This window comes from Alosa sapidissima, chromosome 2, assembly GCF_018492685.1.
Source record: "Alosa sapidissima isolate fAloSap1 chromosome 2, fAloSap1.pri, whole genome shotgun sequence".
Classification (NCBI taxonomy): domain Eukaryota; kingdom Metazoa; phylum Chordata; class Actinopteri; order Clupeiformes; family Clupeidae; genus Alosa; species Alosa sapidissima.
Genome location: NC_055958.1, coordinates 30,064,428 through 30,085,941, shown reverse-complemented (window position 1 = coordinate 30,085,941; position 21,514 = coordinate 30,064,428). Strand labels below are relative to the sequence as shown.

The 21,514-nt window shown below is 40.5% G+C and overlaps 2 protein-coding genes across 2 annotated transcripts; both read right to left on the bottom strand.

Moving 5' to 3' along the window:
- Positions 1-916: 916 nt before the first annotated feature.
- cdc16 (cell division cycle 16 homolog (S. cerevisiae)) lies at positions 917-16,925 on the bottom strand. Its single transcript, XM_042080451.1, has 18 exons — positions 16,700-16,925; positions 15,833-15,887; positions 15,544-15,641; positions 15,379-15,417; positions 15,052-15,192; positions 13,513-13,672; positions 12,958-13,052; positions 12,493-12,626; positions 12,284-12,363; positions 11,941-11,990; positions 11,721-11,794; positions 11,402-11,527; positions 10,112-10,264; positions 9,791-9,854; positions 9,628-9,689; positions 7,960-8,095; positions 3,743-3,833; positions 917-1,525 (listed from the first exon to the last, which is right to left on the bottom strand). The coding sequence occupies exons 1-18, from the start codon at positions 16,745-16,747 to the stop codon at positions 1,269-1,271; spliced, it is 1,863 nt and encodes a 620-aa protein (XP_041936385.1). The 5' UTR covers positions 16,748-16,925; the 3' UTR covers positions 917-1,268.
- Positions 16,926-18,029: 1,104 nt separating this feature from the next.
- On the bottom strand, positions 18,030-19,632 carry cfap97d2 (CFAP97 domain containing 2). Its single transcript, XM_042084224.1, has 5 exons — positions 19,456-19,632; positions 18,953-19,033; positions 18,639-18,757; positions 18,383-18,563; positions 18,030-18,255 (listed from the first exon to the last, which is right to left on the bottom strand). Exons 1-5 carry the CDS (start codon positions 19,549-19,551, stop codon positions 18,043-18,045), a joined length of 690 nt encoding a protein of 229 aa, XP_041940158.1. The 5' UTR covers positions 19,552-19,632; the 3' UTR covers positions 18,030-18,042.
- Positions 19,633-21,514: the final 1,882 nt, after the last annotated feature.

Here is a 21,514-nt window from a genome sequence, read left to right as displayed (position 1 = left end):
CGAATGAGAACAAAAAATCATCGTCTGAAAGATGGGATCTCCGTCTCTTCGGTGTCACTTTCACTTGCAGAGGGATGAACTCTTCCTCTGGACTGGTGTAGGGGAGTAGCCGTACTGGCGGTGCTGAAAGTGCTCCATGCATCTGGACTGCTAGGTTGGCTTGGCGACCGTCCGAAGCCATCACGTCCAGGGACTAAGCAGAAAAGAGATAGGTAAACAGCTAAAACATGAAGAGGTGCGTTTTCGTGGTTTCTGTACCAAACAATTGCTTTCACGATGAAGCACTTACCACTGAGAAAAGTTTGCTTTCCACTACTAGTCTCTACACAAAGTCTGGGCGATGGCCATTCGGGAGTGGACACAGAACTCTTCAAACTGGGAACAAAAGTGGAGCATGTATCCAAATCCTTACACACCCGTTCGTGTGTGTACGTAATTGTAGACTTGGATGGCGTGCAGCCCATGGCTCTCCATAAGTGGTTGAAATATCAGAGTGGACGCTGCGTAAAGGGCTCGAGTCACCATCCCTGATCCCCGATACCCATGCCACATCTGGCTCACCTCGCGAGTTGGTAAACCTTCAGACCGTGACGTCGGTGAGGCTTTTAAGAGGCAGCGTCAGACCACCTGAAGCGTGCTCGCTGTCTCACCACAGGCTGGCTCTAATTAAAACCACGCGCGCCTAGAGTCCCTAGGGCCCGGTGAAAACAAACATCTTAACTAAGAGAGCGTGAAGAGGAAATGCCACGACCAAATAAGAGCAAATTATCTCCTCATTGCTGCAGAGGTGATTGAACTGATTACATGTCTGAGGTCTTTTTGTTGACACACTTCATTTGACGGTAATAAAAACTACACATATACTCCGTGGCTGGTTATGTACACGAAGAATACAGCAAAGAGAAGAGATACAATGTAAAAATATGGATGCAGGGTTTATTGTATGAATTCTTTTCATTAAACCCCTCTTGCATTCAGCCTCACATTTATTCAATGTAAAAATCCACAGGTGAGCAACACACAAGTGCCTGTTAGGGGGCAAGAGTTAGAGAGGGAGGGGTGTGTGTGTGTGTAAGGAAAGGGTAAAGAGGGGTGGTTGGTTGCTCAGAGTAATTCGCAGCATTACTTTCTTTTTTTTCAGTCAAGTCACTTATTTCACTAGGACGTGCTTTCTTTTCGCCTTTACCATGTCCCTCTCCTCATCCGCACACAGCCCTCAGCAAAGAGAGAGTGTCCATCAGTTCTCCAAGCTCCATCCGCCCGCCCGGTCACGTGCTTGTGTCCGACATGGACGTCTCCAACATCATGTCGCTCTCGTACAGGTCGCACTCGAGCGGGAGTGAGCGCAGGAACGCAGCGTCTCCCGACTTGTCTGCGTTCGGCGGCGGCGGCGTCTCCAGGGCCATGATGCCACTCTCCTCCAGCGGCTGCATGCGGCTGTCGCTGGCGTCCGCTGACGTGTTCAACATCTTCATCAGTGCCGGCGTGCTGAGTGTGGTTCGCACCTTGTCCTTGATATCCGTCCCTGCGGGGTGGGGGGGACAAGTGTCAGGTCTCACATTATTTTTATTTATTTTATATTTTATTTACAATATTATATATTATTTTTTATTACAGGTATCACATTCTTGTAAGAGTGTTACGTGCATAAATCCCACAACAGCATAGCTTCTGATTGAGTCAAGCCTCCCCTTAAAAAAAAAAAAAAAAAAAGGCACCCATATCGGCAATCCCAGGCAATATCACATAGAAGAAAACACTGGCATCATTGAAGTCACAGGCTTTATGTAAAAGGTTAACCACACATCCCAATAATCAAGAAAAGGGTAGAGAGGACCACTAATCAAAGTATGTCTAGACCAGTGTTTTCCAAACTTTTGTTCTGGGATATTCTTGCATGCTACGCAGTCATCACTCTTCAGCATAGTAAGCTGTTCCTGTATTTTTAAAAGAGAGGTGTTGTAGGCTATGTTGCGTTGCAGACAAATGGATCCATAACACAGTCAATTCCAATGTACTTAAACACAGTAAATAACTCAAGTTGTTATATTGTAGCCTATTTGTGGACGTTTCTTTATTTGGAAAGGTGAATCCACATTTTCCTCTGAAGTTAAACGTTTGCTTGTTTGTAGGCTTATACTAAGGCTGTGTATTGATGTTGTGACAAGCTATGTTATAAGAATGTGAAATGAATAAATATCAGAACAAGAGGCTTTTCGCAATAGCCAAAAGATAATGCACCTTTACTGTAGCCTAGTAGAGTTTGCGAGGTGAAAAACGAGAGGAAATAATAACGTTTAAAATGTCAATTTAAATTGTAGCCTAATATAATGCACTGTTGTGCGTTTTAAATCCGAAATAATAAGGAATGTGAGGAGGTTGCGATCAACTTTAAAGAGTGCATCTACAATCGAAAATATCTACAGCCTATGACGCAAATTGAATAGCCGGTATATGGATGTCTGCTTTAGCTGACAGCAAGGTAACTAGATTTTAATCGGTCAAGTTGAAGAGCTGGTGTCCGTGCAAATAAGCTGATTCATGTCTCTTGCATTTTGCAACTACAAGGTCCATGGCAGGCGCCCCACAGAAATGTTTCATTTTGAGTGAAAATGTGAGTGAAATGTCCATGCTGTCCCCTCTGTGACGTGTTCGCCCCCCAGTTTCAGAGCTATTCTAAGTGCAAAATTGCACAGATGGCCGTGACTGTGGTAAACAAACTATATCCTAATAGAAAACTGATAGCTTTCCTGGCTAAATGGTATAAGTTACGCGAGCTGCCACTAGGGGGTACGCGAGATGAAAAGGGCAATGGCGGAAAGGTGTTAAAAATAAATAATTTCAAATCGGGTTATAATGATATGGAAACGTGAAATTAAAGGAAATCATTTGTAAACTCTATAGCCTAGTAGGCTATGTTTTCAATAATAATAAAAAAAAATAAGCTACCCACAATGCACGTGATTTCCTGCGGGCAGTCAGAATATCTTGCGCGTTAGTTTCGTGGAAATATATAGGTAGAATGCTACGCAAACATGGAACACATGGACACTGTCCAAAAGGCCTAATTAAAGCGATCGAAGAGGAGAAGCGAGAGAAACAGAGCAGGAGACAGGTAACGATGGGATGGGGGGCAGAATGATGAAAGTGGAGGTGGAGCGCAGGGGGATAAAAGAAAGGACGAGACAGAAAAGACTGCGCGAAGATAACGAAAGTATGATGAGGCATATAGGCCTAGGCTTCACATGGATTGGAAAACTGCCACAGTGCTTGGTTTGCAGTGAGGTGCTATCTAACCAGTCTAATGTTATCCTCCACTTTTTAGCGTGAAAGCTCATAGACCAGTTTGATTTTGTTATTTGTTATACTGTAGCGCGGCTAATTAAACATGATGCCTGGAATGAGTCAATGAATGTGTTACTTTTTTATGTGTCGGATGGATGGTGGGGGTACGCGAGCCGAGTCAGGATGTAGAAGGTGGTCCGCGGGTAAAAAGCTTGGGAACCGCTGGTCTAGACTATGCTATATTCTTTCTTCATTCAAACTACCAGGCTCATAGGTACACTCTGTTCACACTGTGAAAGGCCGATTTGTTCTACTTAATTCATGAAATAACAGTTAGCGGAAATGGAAAACTTAACTAATCAGCATGTGAGACATTTTAACAAAGAACCATGTAAGCTATATACACAATATACCTTGAACAAAAAGGAAGAAAATGAAGGAGTGCACTGTATAGTACCTATATATGCGTCTGTATCACCAATGTACATCTCTATGCAGTGGCCGAGCATGGTGACTGAAAATGTGTCATCTCTCTTCAGACCAAGCGCCTGTAAGAGGGGAACAAAGGCAGTTTAGATGACAATATGGCATAGTAAAGACACAGAATAAGTCACAAAATAACCATCTTTTATCAAACTCAAACATGAGGTACTTTGAATACTTAGGTTTTCAAAATGAAAAGACTCACTTATAAGCCTTTTTTTACATGTTAGCTAGGTGTTCAGACACAACTGAAATTGAAGAACAAATCAGCTTAGTTTTATAGGGTCAGGCCTTGCTCAGCATTAATTGTCCAGAAATAATAATAATAATAATAATAATAATAATAATCTTTATTTGTATAGCACCTTTCATACACTACACAGAATCCAGCTCAAATGTAGAACATGTAACACAATAATAGAGAAAATAAAATACAATAAATAAAAAATCACAAATTTAGAATTAAGTAAAAATGAGAATTCACAAGACAGTAAGGAGATACAGTAGATACAACACATACAATACAACTAGTGCAGTGAAAATAGGAAGAGCCTGTAAATAACAGCAGTAGAATAATGTGAAGAAATAGGGTACAAGATAAAAGTGAGTTAACTAAATACTCTCATATACACATATAACATTCAGGTCATTTTAAAAGATATGTACAGAATTTGATATACGGAGGCAGGGTGTTCCATAGCGTCGGTGCATAATGGATAAAACCAGCTTCTAATTACTAATGTCTTTAGCAGTGGTGGAATGTAACGAAGTACAAATACTTTGTTACTGTACTTAAGTAAATTTTCCACGTATTTGTACTTTACTTAAGTAGAATCTATAGTGCATAGTTTTGACTTTTACTTAGTTACATTTTGCAGCAATTATCTGAACTTTTACTCCGCTACATTCCTACCACACCATTGTTCCTTTTTACGTTACATTTTATGATCAGTTTTTTTTTCCTCTCTAACACGTACAAGGGGGCTGGGTTGCTACCAAAGATTCTAGAGCGCTACATGCCCCGCTTCTAAATCTTTGAAACATAGGCTTCTAGTCTAGACCAGGCAAAGCGTGAGCTTGTAGCCATCTGCATTCAGTAGGCTATATTCACAAGACCCATGGCTAGACTGGACAAGTAACTGTGTTCTGTGCCCTGAGCATATGCTTGCCTTTCTCTGTCTATTATCTGCAGCGTTAGGGCCTCCTCTCCGATGAGATTGCTAGTCCGCAGGGCAGCGAAGTTACAGGCTATGCCCATGCTTGCGGCACAAATGATGGGGCCATCCTTAAAAATATTTTTGTTTGCAGTAACAGCCAAAAAAAAATAAAAATGGGTCGGTAGGTAGGTCAATATTTTTTTTTTTCAAGATTCAAAGTAAAAAAAAAAGTTCAATTTTGGTCATGGTGATTACCTAGGAATGAATTTACACAAATGTGCATATCGTGACGTAACTGACTGGGTCTTCAACCCGTGCCTTCAGGCGCACCATTGCAAACCTCATTCTGATGCAGGTTATATAGACCAGCCTTTCTCAAACTTCTTTGACCTGAGGCCCGGTCATGGCAGACTTTTGGGTCATAGGGCTCATCTACATGTACCCAGAAAGAAGGCTGCAATAGCTCTTGGCCACGTTATATTGAAATTTGACTATACAATACTCAATGCTATACAGTGTATTATACAGTCTCTGCTCTGTTTCTAAGGAAGTTCCAAAAAACAACGTCGTTCTATTAAGTTTCGTTAAATAAATAAATAGCCTTCCAACAGGTTGAAGCGGAGCTTTGATACCAACGTTATCGATTAGTTTCATTGAATGAATGCTCATACCACCACTTAATTGTAGGGCTCCATGTTTAATGACATCGATAGCAGAAACGTTTGTTTTCTTTTTTCGTCGATCCGCGGTTTCTTGATCAACTGCGCAGCAAATTATCAGATGAAGCACCGGGCCTAATTTCACTCCACGACTCCGCGGACCAGCAGTCTCCATGTTGCGGACCCATATTTTGAGAAATTCTGAATAGACCACAACCAATTTCAATACTCCGACACGGTCACCGCTAGACTAGGGGGAGAAGGGATGAGAAAAGATCTGGCCACAGTTCTTCCAGAACAGCGTTATCAGTTTGTGTGAATGAAACGAAGAGACATGCGTAAAACCAATGGTGTAGAGATGACGCCACAGGTTTTTTTTTTTTAAGTGAGCCACGTTTGCATGTAGGTAATTTATATTCACAATACTTGGGCCTACTAAAAGAACTATTATTTTATTGCATTTGTATTGGTTGTTTAGAGTAAAAAAAAACAATCGGTCGGTATTAACGCAAGTTTACAACCGGCAAGTCGGTCGGACTAAAAGGGGAAAAAAATAAATATTTGGGTCGGTTCTAAATTGACAGGGTCGGTCGGGTTACGGCAAACGAAAATATTTTTAAGGATGGCCTGGATGGATGGATGGATGGATGGATACTTTATTGATCCCCAGGGGAAATTCAAGAAAGATAGTAGACTATTATAAGAAAGATGGTAGACTATTATAGAACTGCTGGCCGAAAAAAACTAAACATTTTCCATATTAGGAAATATTTCTTAATTGTGTGTGATCAAATAAAGAGGCATAGCCTACAATTGGGGAGTATGTGAGCGCTCATTCAATGTCTATGCGCGTCTGCGCAAGTGAAACTGAACTTTATCATAAAGACACATTTCTCAACAACTTTTCTGTTCAATCTGGACCTGCAGAATTGGCATTATGATACACCGGACATTTCCCTTGTCTAGCCCGTTAAACTTCAGGCCCTCGTGTTTTGCTGAATGATATTCAACTCGGCAGATCACCCTAGATAAACAAAATTACAGTCTCCAGAATTGTAAGTCAGAATGTAAACTGGGCCACGGATGGTAAGCACAATTACATTAGCTCAAAATTATCTAGCCTATTATAACCTAAAACTAGGTAACAATTAAAATGCCACAGCCCATACGGATTTTTCTTTACTTTTAATACTCAAAGTACATTTAAAAGCAGGTACTTTTTACTTTTACTTAAGTAGGGTTGTCATTGTGGTACTTTTACTAGAGTAAATATTTCTCTGCTTATTTGTACTTTTACTTAAGTACTGAGTTTCAGTACTTCCTCCACCACTGGTCTTTAGTAATGTCTGTTTCTGTCTTTACAAATCCGAAAGGTGATCTAGACTGAGATTAACAAGGAGTTAACACATTAAAGTTGTTTTTGAGGCAAACAGAAAACAGCAAACGATGCGTCTGTTGATCTGTGGTCTCAACTTACCGGTAACATAAAAGCTGGCTAGAGATGCAATCTTTTCCACTGATGTGAGTTACTACCACATGTGATACCAATGAGCAAGATCATGAGCCTTTTTTGCCTATATGCATGTTTCTTTATCATAGACTACTGAAATATCCTGTTATTAGTGTCAGCAAACGCTACGAAAATTGCAAAAGATATTTATCTTACAGCAGACAAAGGGTACAGGTTTGACAGCGCACTGTGGACAGAACGAAGGCAGATGCACAAAGTGGATAGTCAGGACGAAATAGTAAGTAGATAGATACATCAGAATTGGACACTGGTTGAATGTGATTGTTTTATTCAATTTCACTTCACCAGAGAGGTCTCGCCTTGATGTAGCTTCTCGCTACCTATATCACCGCTGAACTCGGGCCCAAACTGTTTCCCTATCCCCCAGAGTGAAATATGATACAAAGACCAAATTTTGTAGACCTTTTTTCATTTTTTTTATGCGTTTTTTATGTTCCTGACAACTTTGCAATCACTTTCCTGATCCAGAAAAAAGAAGTAGAGATTTCCTACTAGAAAAAGTACAGTGCAACACCTGTACTTGGGGCAAACCGAATTAGCGCACAGAATCTTTGAGGTTTGAACTTGAAAATGCAATTACAAAAATTGGACATCCTTGTTTGGAATGCAGCCTAATTTTTTCGTGCCAAAACACATCAATGTGCGCATGCGTTACCGTTTTGGAAGACAGATGTGTTCACGTTAGAGATAAAAACAAGTCACTTATAATTTCAATTCAAAGACAGGCCAATCTGACCTGAACAAAGAGAAAAAAATCTGAATCGAAACATGAGGCTTGTAATGTGAACATAGCCTAAGTGGACTCAATGGACTTCACTGATCGATTGCATTTCAGTGGACTTACCGTGTGAAAATAGTCAATGGCACTTTCAAAATCTCCCATAAGACTGTGCACATAACCAATGGCTGAGTAGGTAGATGCATTCTGGGGGATGAGCACCAAAGCCTGTCGATGGTACTCTAACGCCTGGTCATACTTCCTGTTAAAGAGAAACCACATCACACAGTCAATGATTAAGGGTGTCACGATTTCGATATAATATAATCTCCATCTCGAACTTCGAACTCAAAAGTAGAATCGACGATGCAGCCACACCCCCAATGTCACGTCCAGCATGTTTGCCAAGACGCACAAACACACACGCACGTGCTGAACCGCAGCGTCAACACTCCTCTAATTTTAGGCTGCAGCCAGTTAAAATATACACATCAACCTACCGAAATCAAAGCCCCTCTTGCTACTTTGAAATCACCGGTGTGGAAGTATTCATTCATTCACGTCAATTAAAACTAACTTAGCCTACTCAACTTAGCAAGTGAAAAGGTTATCTAGTTACAGTCCAAGGTTACTTTAAGGCTTAAAATGCACATTGATAAGTACATATTCCATGAACACTAACCTTGGGTCTCTTCGGAGTGTGCTGAAACAATCAAATTATCATTCTGTGTTGTTTCATTTCACTATGTTCACGTCTCTGTTTTAGCCTGATGTTAGTTCTGTTTACATTACAACCTCGTGGTTGGAACGGTTTCAAAATAAAAGCCGCCCGAAACAGAAAAGGAAAAGGCCAAAAAGAGAAAAGAACATATAAGGAATGCATTAAAAATAATATATAAAAAAAATCGAATCGCGACTTTAAAATCGAAAATTACATCGAATCGAGGATTTGGAGAATCGTGACACCCCTATCAATGATGCAAACGTTATTGATTCAGCAAGACATCCTGTACGTTTTTGATTCTAATCTAATATTTGAACAAGACATGGAAATGCCAAATGCAATACTAGTTCTTATTTAAGCCACCTACATGTAGCACATCAGATCACCTTCCATACTTCCATATAACACACACACACGCACGCACACACAATAGAAAGAAAAACAACCACTCAAAGGGGTGAATAAAGCCTAATAGCTTCTTGAAATGTGAGTATGTGTTCCTCTTTGATATCTGTTGCATATGTATGAATAATTCATGGTGGGACATAATGTCTGCCCTAAACACAAAGGTGATTGTACCTGAGCCGAACGCGCGCGCGCACACACACACACACACACACACAAAGGTCATCGTCCCTGAGCAGAGCTCGGCCAGGCAAGCCGAGCAGCACCCAGCCTTCTCAAAATAGCCGGCAGAGCTACTACCATGCTCCATATACGCTCACACAGACTCTTAATGTAAGAGGCACACAGTAGGGTGGATTTAGAAGTGTGTGTGGGTGCACGTTTCCAGCAGCTGGGTGGACTTAATGAGTATGGCAATGGGTATCATAAACAAAGGCCGAAATTAATTGCAAATCAATGCATAAGCAAAGGTCAACAAAAAAAGGGAATTATTTGGAAAGCTTTTAAAATGTGTTTTAACAATTTTCAACTAACTGCTGGTTGAGGTCAGCCATTCTCAAAACAGTTATGCAAACTTCCTGTAATGCCAATATTATTATATACTGGATTAAAGTTGTATGTAAAGTTTTAAACAGAACAAGAACCAATGCATAGACATCCCTTACTTTAGTTTTCGACAGACATGACCCAAGTTGTTCAGTAAAGGTTCCCACTTATCCACTGTTACCTGAAATGCCAAACACATGAATATATAAGAAAAACACAGACTGGCCTGAGCTTGACTCCATTTACAAACATTATCCACATCAACGCGAGGAAAACACAAACCTCATTCCCAATGGCTTTGATCTTATCCATAGCATCCAGAAACAATTTCTCTGCAGTCTTAAAACTGAAACAGCACAGGAACATTTAATCAATTAAAACACACCCCCACACACAGTAATAGACATAGAGAACAGTCTTAATCTCTGCCTACACAGTTTTGGATTTAAAGTCTCAAAGATAAACAAGGAAATGCATGAACGTCATATCCTTGATACATAGTCTTTATAAGCTACACCTTACTAGGGAGTTTATTTATCAATTAGGAAAATAATGATGTACACATTTTATTAGTTCAAAGGCATCAAGAAACACAGAACTCACTCTCCGTTCTGAAAGGCCACCACAGCCACCTCATGGATGACAAACGGATCCTCCGGTGCTATGCTGAGAGCCTGGCTGAAGAAGCGCTCGGCCAGCTTGGAGTTGTTGGTGAGGCCGTACTCCAGCCCGATGTAGAGCATGGGGAGATGGCACCTGAGGGCGAGAGACGGGCAACACCAGCGTGAACTCGGCGGGCTGCAGAGGACCTACCGGTCACTCATATTACTTTGTTGAGTGTTTCAAGAGTGCGGTTCCAAGCATTTGGAGCTGGTTTCTTATACAAGGATCAAGAACATTTGTGGACTAAAAAGAAAACTTCAATGAAAATTCGAATTGATACAAAAATACTTTTAAGTATAGGGCTAATTTTAATCCATGTTTGGAAAAACAGCTCTCAGGGTCCACTTTCCCTGAAGGGAGTCTGTGGCATGGAGCATGTCTACAGTATGAATAACATTTATTATACGGCTCTTCACAATACTAGTAGAATGCTCCATTGACTTGAATGGGATTTCCCAGCGTTCTACGGTAAAATAAATTCATGTAATTACTGCCGCAAACATATAATTACCGCCAATTACTGCCATTACTGTCAATGGCAACAGGTTTTGTGCATCTGATTTATGTCCTTCATATCACTCTGCAAGTATTCCAGTCACCTCTTGCAATGGAACTTCATTCAAAAGTGAAAGCAGACAGTTGATCAGCTGTGTTCTAAAGAATGTTTGATTCAAGTTCAGCGTGTATTTTTTTTTCTCCGCCAAAGCCACAATGAAACACTAACAAATAAATGTAAAGAGAGGACAATTTTTTTTGTTTTGAATGTAGCCGTATAATAAGCGGGATAATGAATGGAACGCCGGTCATTATCAGTAAAATAAGTCCCTTCAGGGCGAAGTAAGACCACTGGAGTGTCAGGCTCCGGTTCGCCCTGTCGGGACTTATTTTCCCGATAATGACCGGCGTTCCATACATTATCCCTTACTTAATGTAATGCTCTTGGTCCTCCATTCTTTCGGACAGGCTACGAATCATGTGACAGACATGACCCCTTTGTGAGCGCTTCCAAATGATGAAATTAACAATTCTGATTGTTTTGAACAGAGCCTCATTAATTTCTTGTTTTTCCCTGAACCACTTGGCAAAATAAATAAAGCTCACTAAGAACTAAATGCTCCAAATATGTTCTCACACACGACTTTTCAGCACACAGTCAATTTCATGTGTGCAGCACAGGGAAGAATTTGAATAGTATTTTTGGCTGACACGGAAGTATAGCAGAACACACACCCCTTCATCAGCTGTGCAGCAGTGAAGTAGGCCGCCATGGCCTGGTCATGCTCACTCTCCACGGCAAACGAGTGTCCGTACGCGATCCACGCCGGCCCATACGTCCTCTCCAACGTTGTAGCTTTACTGAGGAGAGAAAGAAAGAAATAGTAGTATTAGATAAAAAAATAGAGATGATGGAAAACATACGTGAAGAAAAGACTATAAAACAATCCCACTATTCCCATTGAACATAAAGGATTAGTATACGGGGTCCCTGACTCTAATGTGTGTGTGTGTTTGGGACGTGACATGGTCTTACACCCTGAGTAGGTCTTACCTTAGATATCTACGAGCATGTTCATTTTTATGGCCAACCATTAGATAGTAACAACCCACAGCAAACCAGGACACCTGTTGTTTTAAAAGACAATTCCCTGTCATTTCATGACTGATAAAAGAACATTACTAGAGGAAATTCACTATATTCATCGTCCACCCAGACCTATTTATACATTTCAACTTGATAGAACTCGGAAAAGAACACTACATTTATTTACCGGGTTATTGGGATACAAGTCCACCAGCTTGTGTGAGAGATAAAACAGCTCTGAAATGACAAGGGGTAAGCATCCAATTAGCCACAGAGGATCGATAAACAAAAGGCAACTGCCTTTTATGCAACACTGGAAGATCCATCAGTTTTTCTGGGATAAGTATCCATATAACTATAAGACGTACATGTGTACATCATGCAATAGATCATGATTAAATGGCTATACAAACAAACTGACATACTACATTAGAATAAAAGTGGCCCTCTCCCTTGTGGTATGATGGCTCATATTTGACCTACACCAAATGACTAATTATTAGATGAAGGAGTCCAAGTCCTTCTCTTACCGTTTGCTTTGCTGAGTTCTACTAAAGTTCCTATGTGCACAGGTAAACAGTTGGCATGGAATGGGTCTTTCACCATTACCCTGTAAATACAAACCATCAGAGGAATCAATCAAAACTCACCAAATAAAAAAATATTTAAAAAAAAATCTGAAATCTTCAACACTGCTTTACAATGCAATTCAGAAACTGTAACAACTCATCAAACGCACATGGAAGTGAGCTTGTAGCACATTTTGAAGTCACAGTTGTAGTAATGTCGCTCTGCTAGAGAGACGACTACATCCAAGTTGTCCTGGAGACCGTTGGCCAAATCAGGAATAACCATTTCGCTGGGTTTGTTGTACTGCAAATAGAACAGATGAGATGGAGAGCTTCCGGTGAGTATGTGGGTCAACCAGCAATGTCATTAGCATCTCAACTGGCCTCAAATGCAAATGATTTACGTCAAACATGACAAGGCACAAGTCCTTGAACACGTAGTAATGTCAACAGATTTAATGCTGTGTTTAAAAAGTAGGTAAACCTCACCCACCTACACAAAAGCACACACACACAGACAACCAGACAAACATCCTGAGACAAACAGGCAAACAAACACAAAAGATTCCTGAAGAGATGTCAGCAACATTCTGAAGTAAAACACATGTGGTTTTCTGCCGTTGCGTTCCACGTACCTTTTTCAGCTTATTCTCAAACAAAAACCGGAGTAGTTCCTCCTCTTCCTCCGTGCACTGTTGACTTAGAGGAAGGGAATCCAAAAATTCTTTCTCTACAATACACCAAGAGAGAGACTATTAGAATCAGAGGGACACCATACTAGTGTAAATGTTCTCTAGAACACCCATGGGTTCATTTCCACACAAGCATCAGAGCAAGGGCCATGCACAATATACTGTAAATGTAAATCAGGTCTCTAGGCCAAGTATACTTGCGTATACAAGGAATTTGGTCTCTGCATTTATCCCATCCGTGAATTAGTGAACACAGCACACAGTGAACACACAGTGAGGTGAAGTACACACTAAACCGGAGCAGTGAGCTGCCTTGCTACAGCGGTGCTCGGCGAGTCACTGTCAACTTACACTAACAATGTTACGGAGTAACATCATAAAATTATATTATTGTAAATCCAATATTAAGTTTGTTTGAATCAAACTGGTGTATATGCTTTTCCAACAATCAATACTGAATAGTCATGGTTTCCATGGAGTGAGCGTCCACTGCCTAACCTTCTTGGGCGGTCAGCATGTGATGGGACGTTAAAAGGTCAAAGGCTTCAAAGCAGTAGACGTCAAGTTTCAAGGCCTCTTTGTAGCTGGACGTGGCCAGTGGCCGGTTGTCCATGGCATCATAGATCTTCCCCCGCAGGAGACAGATGGAGCTGCGGATCTGAGGAAGAGCACCAAAGTGTATTCAACAAACAAACAAACACACACCCACCCGCCTTCACAAAAAAAAAAAAAGCTACAGCGAAAAGTCAAGAGCGCACATCAAAGACAAATCAAACAGACGTCCAGACCAGCTTGCTGTAGGTCTTAATGTTAGTCACATGGTACCTCAATAACCTCTGGACAGTGGCTCTGTTCAGTTTTTTGGTTGTTTATCTCCAAAGTTTTGATATAACCTACAATTTATTTGGTTATTTAAAACATTGTTTCTTAACTGGTGGGTCGGGACCCAAAAGTGGATCGTGGAACCGTTCTGGGTGGGTCGCGGAGCTTGTGTCAAAAAAAAAAAAAAAAAAAAAAAGAAATCGCTCATTTAAAATGCTCTCTTATCAGATCTAATATTGGACCTTTATTCTGATAGACTTTATTCATATGTCAGTCATTGCCATGGGTGTAGATAGACAAGGTTTATGTGACAGGTCATGTTAGACATAATTTTAGCGGTAAACAAGTAGGCTACGACCCTGAATATTTGAAGTAGGATATGGATTCACTTAAATTGAGGACAAAATAGGACAGAAATCCCAGTGTGTGATGTGCAGTGAACTGCTGGCACATGAATGAAACCATCAAAATGAAAATGTCACATGGAAACCAAGCACCCCTGTCAAAGACGAACCTGTCGATTAGCCTACTTTGAAAGGGGACATCAGGAGTTGAAGACTTCACACATGTAATGCCAAACATCAGCATGTTCCAAACAAGTGGGCCCAGGCACTTTTCGCGTCTTAGCATGTAGCTCACCATATCTGTTGTTTTAAAAGCTAAAAAAAAAATATATGGGCCACGACTTGATGAACATGGGACATTGTGGGTCCCAAAGCAAGACCAGTTAAGAACCACTGATTTGGAATACTTTTGTAAGGGTATACATAATTGCAGTTGTCCTGATTCCCAACAGGGTTCCAAATCATTCTCACTGATAAAACATTTTCTATTTCATTTTCAATGACTTCAAAGTCATTTCAATGGCCGATTCAGAGGTTGAGCCCAATTGACTGAAACCTGAACAACAACCTTTTCCATCTACTTTCTGCAATGACATAATTTCATTAGACTTAAATGACAAAACCAAATGTCACAATTTCATCCAATTTTTCCAGGCCTAGCAAATTCAATTTTAAAATCTCACAAGCGTTCCAGGATTCCCACGAGATTGTGGGAACCCCGATGCTCGGAGTGATTAAGTGATTTCTTGGCCTCTCTGAATGTTCCATGACAATGTTCCATTTACAAACTCTTACAGTCAGTCTCCTGGCTGGACACATGCAAACAAACAGCACACAAAAGTGTTTGCAAAGAAAACTGGGTGTGACTTACAGAGGCTGGGGACATCTCCCATTCCTTTGCATTATCCTTTATTCCATTGTCCTCCTTTATAGGCTTATCAAGCAATTTCTTACTGGCTGGTTCTTCCATATCCAGAATGTCCAGGGCCTGTTGGTACTCTTTGGCAGCATACTGGGGAAAAGCAGAGAAATGTATAAGCACATTCCTGGCAGCAATTCAGTGGTGATTCAGTGGTTCTGATACATACCCTACTGGTCAATAATACATTACGCATAATAATACACATACGTTTAGAGCATCAGATATTTAATCATAACAAATGTCTAACAAACAAGTCTAATCATGTTTAATACTCACATGGCATCTAGCAGCGAGGTATTGACAAGCTCCATACAACTACAATGAAAGATAAACAGGCTATTACCGGTACACAGAATAATCAGGTTGCTTAAAGAATAAGCCAGAAAAACATGACATTTGAAGCCTGATACATTAGCCATTACAGGTGGGTCTGTACTGTACCTTATCAAGTTTCCGTGATCTGAGGGCATGTGAGGCTCGATGATATTGATTTGTAAGATAAAGGCACTGTGCTAACCAGTAAATGTCTTGAGGGTCCTCTGTAAATAGAAATGCTCATGACGGTAAACAACAACATTGAACACAGTGATATTCAAAACAAAATAATTTGGGCCTAATCTTATGCGAGGTGGTGTTTAATACATTAATGTAATGCCTGATCATTAACATAATGGTCATTCCCATGTATATTTTAAAATGTGAAAGCTGAAAATATAGGAGGGGCTCTTACCATGTGAAAGAGATGCTATTTTGTCGGCCCAAAAAAGGGCACTTTGATACTGTTGCTGCAAGGAGACAGGAAAATCAGAGATATGTACATAAAGCAATACGCACTTAGACGTGCTTGTCGATGTGATGTGTCAGAAGTACAGCAGGAACACAAGGGAGGGGGCTTTGCATGCAACTAACAGCTGCCTACATATCACTACCACCTCATTCCATTAGACACATTGTATTAATCTGCCCAGGGGAACTAGTCAATATCCTTCGCTATGCACAAGCTGCAACAGCTGACGTTGTCATTAGAACATTTCCAAGAACAAGACGTTCACATTCAATTAATATGAATTCAAACCATTAGAGTGCATCGCCTTGCTTCATAACAGCGGAATTCTAAATTAATCAGAAAAGTGTTCTACACCACCACTTGACAATCAACTTCATAACCTAACTGTGATCCATCAGAGTTTAATGTTTGCAAAGTTTCGTGCAGTTGGTCATCACTGCCATGATTTGGGCTAGCTACCGTTAGCTAGTTATTGGCTTACTGTAGTTTCCACATAAGTTAGCTTGTCAGGATGACGACATACTGTAGGACCTGAAACAAGGCCTGCAAATCTGTGATATACCAAATTTGCTGGTTTAGCAAAACAAGTCTCGTGAAACTTACGAGATATTAAGCTAACTATCCAGATGACGTGGTGCCAAGTTAGCTAGGATAGCTAGCTGGCAAGCTAGCGTTAACGTTAGCTATAATGTAATAGCAGGACTCAGGACTGATCAGCTAGCAGCTAACTTGCATTGCAGAAACCCCATAGCACTAGCTGCTAGCTAGATTGGCTAACTGCAGCAACTAGAGAGCAAACGGATTTCGTACCTGATCTATGTAGTGTCGAACACGCTTTCGAAGTCTGTCAAGGTTCATCGTGATTGTCCTAAATTATTCTACAACATTGACAAGAAGACCATACTAAGACAATGGAAAGGAAATTGTGTCCATACGATCAAAGTTGGCTCGGCAAATGCAAAGCGCAATTCAATTCCGCGGTTACTTCTGCACCGGTAGTGTAACAGTGAATATGGACCGTGTAGGAAACTGGCTGGGACTAAGCTTGAGGGGAGCAAGAGACAGTTCCAAAATGACTGGATGATATGTATTTAGTTTTAGTGTTAGCAGCCTAATTTAGTAGGCTATTTATTCAGTGGTTAGACCTAGACTATCAAAACATTCTCAAAACTTCTTAACACTTAAGATTAGGAGTAGGCTAGGCTCTGTCAATCAATTACTGTAGGCTAATAAGTCTTTAGTGTTTTCATAGCAAATTTGAACCATGAGTCTCAGTGCCACCTGGTGTCTCATAATCACATGACAGATCAGTCTCGCCAGAGTTGTGCAATACCCTTGGGTGAAACATGGCATCAGGGCCTGGGTGAAACTGGAGTAGGTGGAGGCCAAACGGTTATAATGTGTGATCCTATCCAGCATCTTGTGTGCGCTCCCTGGCCAAGTGGTAGGCTTTGTCCATGCAGCTTTGCTGTTCTACCACATACTCAGCTCTCAGCTCTCCCAAAAATGAGATTAGCTAGGCTGTCACAGTGCCTTGTGCAGCTTAAGGGCTGCGGATATGAAACCTGAACAGCTGTGGGGTATAGGAAAAGAGGACCTGACATTCACACACATGCTATTATTAAGTAGCCTACATAACAACTCATCTAACAACACACACACAGAGAGAGAGGGAAAACTATGATAAAACAGACTCATCACTCATGACATCTGTAATCTTCTCAACAGTTAAAATGAACTAAGAATTCAGGATTATAAATCACAGCATTCCATCAGTCAATCACAACTGTTAGTCAGTCAGATCACTGTCTCCCTCAATCCAATGAATGCAGAATTCCCTGGAGTTGGAGAGCAGGGTTTGTCCTTTAGCCAAAGTCCCTTGCTTGGGCCAATCCAAATGCAAGGAGGATTCTGCTAGAATGAAAGCAACAGCCAATCTAAAAGTATGATTCCCAGAGCCAAAAGTCATCAGAACGTGAGTAGGTCATTTCATGAGAGTGAATGTATTCCTAATGTTTACACAACCACTATCCCACATGACAGGCAATTTGTTAAATTTAAGTTAGCTCACAAGTAAGACAACTGAACAACTTGCCAACGGAAAGTCTTTAATGAAGTGTTTTTGTTGTTATTGTTCAGGTCTGGTTTCTCAATCAGCAATCAGCATTCTCCTGATGATTCTCCTGGCCCTGCTGATTGTTGGTCTCCTTTTCCTCTTGTGAACTGCTGTCATCCTTTACAGCACAGGACTCCGTACACTCATGCCTCTTCACTACAGCACTGTCACTGTTTTGTTCTGGTCCAGGTTGAGTGGTTTTGTGACATCTGACGCCTCTTTTGACAGACCTTGCATCACCCTTCAGGGACTGGAATAAAAAAAAAATGAAAAAAAAAAAACACCCAATTGAAAACATAGTAAATAGTAAAGTACAAAATCAGGTGTAGCTTTAGGTCTCTTGGATGAAGAAAATAGGCCTGTGCCATACTATGCACCTGTACAGAGTTCATACGAGGATATCTTCCAATGCTGTCCATTAGTGTGCAAGTCCTGACCCAGTCATCTTGCCACAGTTGAATACTATAGTTCGGTCCACACTGGGTCAAGCGTTGAAGTATTCTCAGGTTTTCCTCTGTGATCTGCAGGAGATCCTGTTGCCTTTTTGCACTGGTAAGTCTGACAAATTATGGCAAGATGTCATTAATGGAATTTCCAATGTGTCTTTGTCTGGGTACATTAATACTACCTTACCTTTTACTTATGTAGTCATTTTTATTGTCAATTCCTCCAGTTGTCCTCATGATGTGAGAAATCTTCTCCATAAGCATGTGGTTATCTCTTTCGATTATGGACATACGGTCTTCCTCAAGCTTGAACAAAACAAGGACAATTACTGGTGGTTAGGTGTTGTTGTACTGTACGTTATTGTATATGCAATTTTTTTTATTATTTGTTGGGTTGTCTGATGAAGCAGATGTGATTGAACTGTAATCTTTGACGAATGAGTGGATACTGCCATCTAGTGGTAAAACAAGAGAATATAACACCCTGTGATTTCTACATACCTTCTTCTTTTTCGTTTTGTTGAATAGGTGGTCATATGTTTTAGGTGGAGTTCTACTGATGGTTGCTTTTGCAGATGACACCTGAAAAGGAAAATAAAAACTGCAGTCACACCAACTTTGAATTGTCATGGATATACATACAACTTGGCTAGATCTGTTTTTAGTACAGTAACACAATGTAGTTTATTTAAACACTTATGGTCTTAATTTATAAAGTCTAACGTCTAACTGAAGCTTGCTTAATAGCTATGCAAAATCTTTTCTCAAATTTAATACCACTAGAAAGATCACAAGCACAAACATCGGTGGGTCAGCTAAAAGCTGCCTCACCACATGATGCTGTTAGTTCATGCATGAGAACTTTACTCATAGACTGACTTGGCACTTTTCCCAGCATTTAAATTAGGGTCCTTAGTCTTAATGACAAGTGCATCTTTGCTGCTGCTATATCATACTGCACAAGTTGCATATCCACTCTTGCCATCAGGGATATTCAGCCATACCTTTTTCTGGTGCATGTCATAGGTACTCTGGTCCCATTTGAACTGCAGGTACTTGCTTACACAAGGACGCACAGGTTGGTACGCTTGGTGTGCCATGGCATAGGCTCAAAGAAAAGGTAAACAAACAGACAAAAATGTCTTGTAAAATCCCTCAGAGAGTTCTGCACAACGTCTCCCAGAGAGACTGACGAGGGGAAAGAACAGTAGCTGCGTCTTTGAGTCCTGTCATGGGACAGTTGCCATGGTGCGCAGTGTCACAAGGAATGAATGAATGTGTCTGGTTGGTTTGTTTGTTTGTTTAGGATACGATGCTCTGCTATAGTTTTACAGTGTTAGAGAGACCACTCTACAACTGATCCACCCTTTTCATTTAAAACACACTTTTCCAAAACATAGTTTGTAAGTTATGGCAGCAGAATATGTATTATACTTTATAATAGGCTGTGGTAGATGGTTTTGTTGATTTGGTGTGTAGGCTATGGGAGGTTGTTTATTGTTTTAGTGATTTATCTTAGAATAAGATATGTGCTGACAGGAACAAGTTGCACCTTAGGCCACTTTTTAAAAAGAGTCCTCCCTCAGCCACAGGCAAGTTGTCCTATTTGGACTTTCTTGGCCAATTACAGGTTTGATTTTTTTGTGTCCTGCAAGGACATTGGAGAAATTGCCAGAGCTTGGGATGGCATGAGTGGGCCGAAAGTAAAAGCTGGTTTCCTTCTGTGACCTGGTTATATCAGTACGAAAGCTACGTCATCTAGGAGCCAGACCACTTCTTCTCTGTTACTATGCAGGCACAATTTCAAAGCCTATCTGCATGCACACCTTTTAGTCATTTAGCTAACATTTCTTTTAAAATGGCACCAAAAATCACCCTTATTTTTTGTTTTGTTTTCAAGGACAGGAGACTTGGAGACTAAACAAGAATCCACCTGCCCAATGCACATCACTGTCATTGATTTGTGACATGAGGAAAAGAATGTAGCTCATGGTAAGCATTTTGTTATTTTCCCCAATTCTATTCATTCACTTTAGGGTATGGTAAAGAATAGCTATGGACATAAATAATAGGCCATGTAAAATATGTTCAAATGAGATTCATGGATGAATATGTTTATTCATGTTACTATTTCATGATTACTCTCAATACATTCAGAATGTTGGTAAGATATGGCTATTGCATGAAACTATAACCAGGGGACTTTATCACCTTATATCTTATATCTGTTATCAGTAGACAATATATTTGATTGAATTTGATTGGACAGTTCAGAAGTTATTGCTTGAAGGCTTAATTTATTTGACCTTGCACTCCTTATTGTGCTCCTGTCAAAAAGAGCTCGGAGTTGTTCTTAGTTTTGTGCCGGCTGCGCTGCTGTCAGCACCCATAGAAACTGTTACCTGGAAACGAGAGTGTGGCTCCAACATGCTGATCAGGAACAGAGCCTTTGAATAAACAAAAGAGTGGTGACCTTGGTCATAGATAATGTGGATTTCATAAACAGGTGTCTAAGATTTCACTAGAAGGTAAGGGTGATGATGACACAATGCTGGCCCAGAGTTACGGTGGCGGATATTGTAATTTAGCCTGTTATGTAAAAATAGTGTCTTGCTTATGTAACATTTTTATTTATTTATTTACTTTAAGAGTAATTAATGAGTGATTCCATATTTGACAGTAGATAAAAGCTTGGAAAAGGAAAACAATGTTAAAGCAGAAGTAACTTTTAGGTGTGAGGCTGCCATCTTGAGGCTGAAACTGCATTTAACATGTCATAATAAACAGGCATACACTGCAACTTCAGTTGCTTCAGTTCAACATTCTGGTTTTAGCCTATCACCATTTTTCTCATCATTTTGCACTGAGCTTAGACCAATCGCCCAACATATTCTATCCTTTTCTGTGTTGTTTAAGACTGCAAGAGTATTTACTGAGTCATTCGTAGGCCTACTTGTTGGATAATGTATGGCACTTGGGTATGTGTTTGAATGAGCGTGCTCATGTGTGTGTGTGTGTGTGTGTGTGTGTGTGTGTGTGTGTGTGTGTGTGTGTGTGAGAGAG

Bases quoted from the DNA above. Each gene is read 5' to 3' on its own strand.
- cdc16 (XM_042080451.1), bottom strand. From the start codon at position 16,747: ATGAACCTTGACAGACTTCGAAAGCGTGTTCGACACTACATAGATCAG. The intron at 15,642-15,832 runs GTAAGAGCCCCT...TTCTATTTACAG, and splicing joins AATAGCATCTCTTTCACATG to AGGACCCTCAAGACATTTAC. The intron at 8,096-9,627 runs GTAAGGGATGTC...TCTCTTTAACAG, and splicing joins CATGTCTGTCGAAAACTAAA to GAAGTATGACCAGGCGTTAG.
- cfap97d2 (XM_042084224.1), bottom strand. From the start codon at position 19,551: ATGGCACACCAAGCGTACCAACCTGTGCGTCCTTGTGTAAGCAAGTAC. The intron at 19,034-19,455 runs GTATGGCTGAAT...TTTCCTTTTCAG, and splicing joins ATGACATGCACCAGAAAAAG to GTGTCATCTGCAAAAGCAAC. The intron at 18,564-18,638 runs GTAAGGTAGTAT...ATAATTTGTCAG, and splicing joins AATGACTACATAAGTAAAAG to ACTTACCAGTGCAAAAAGGC.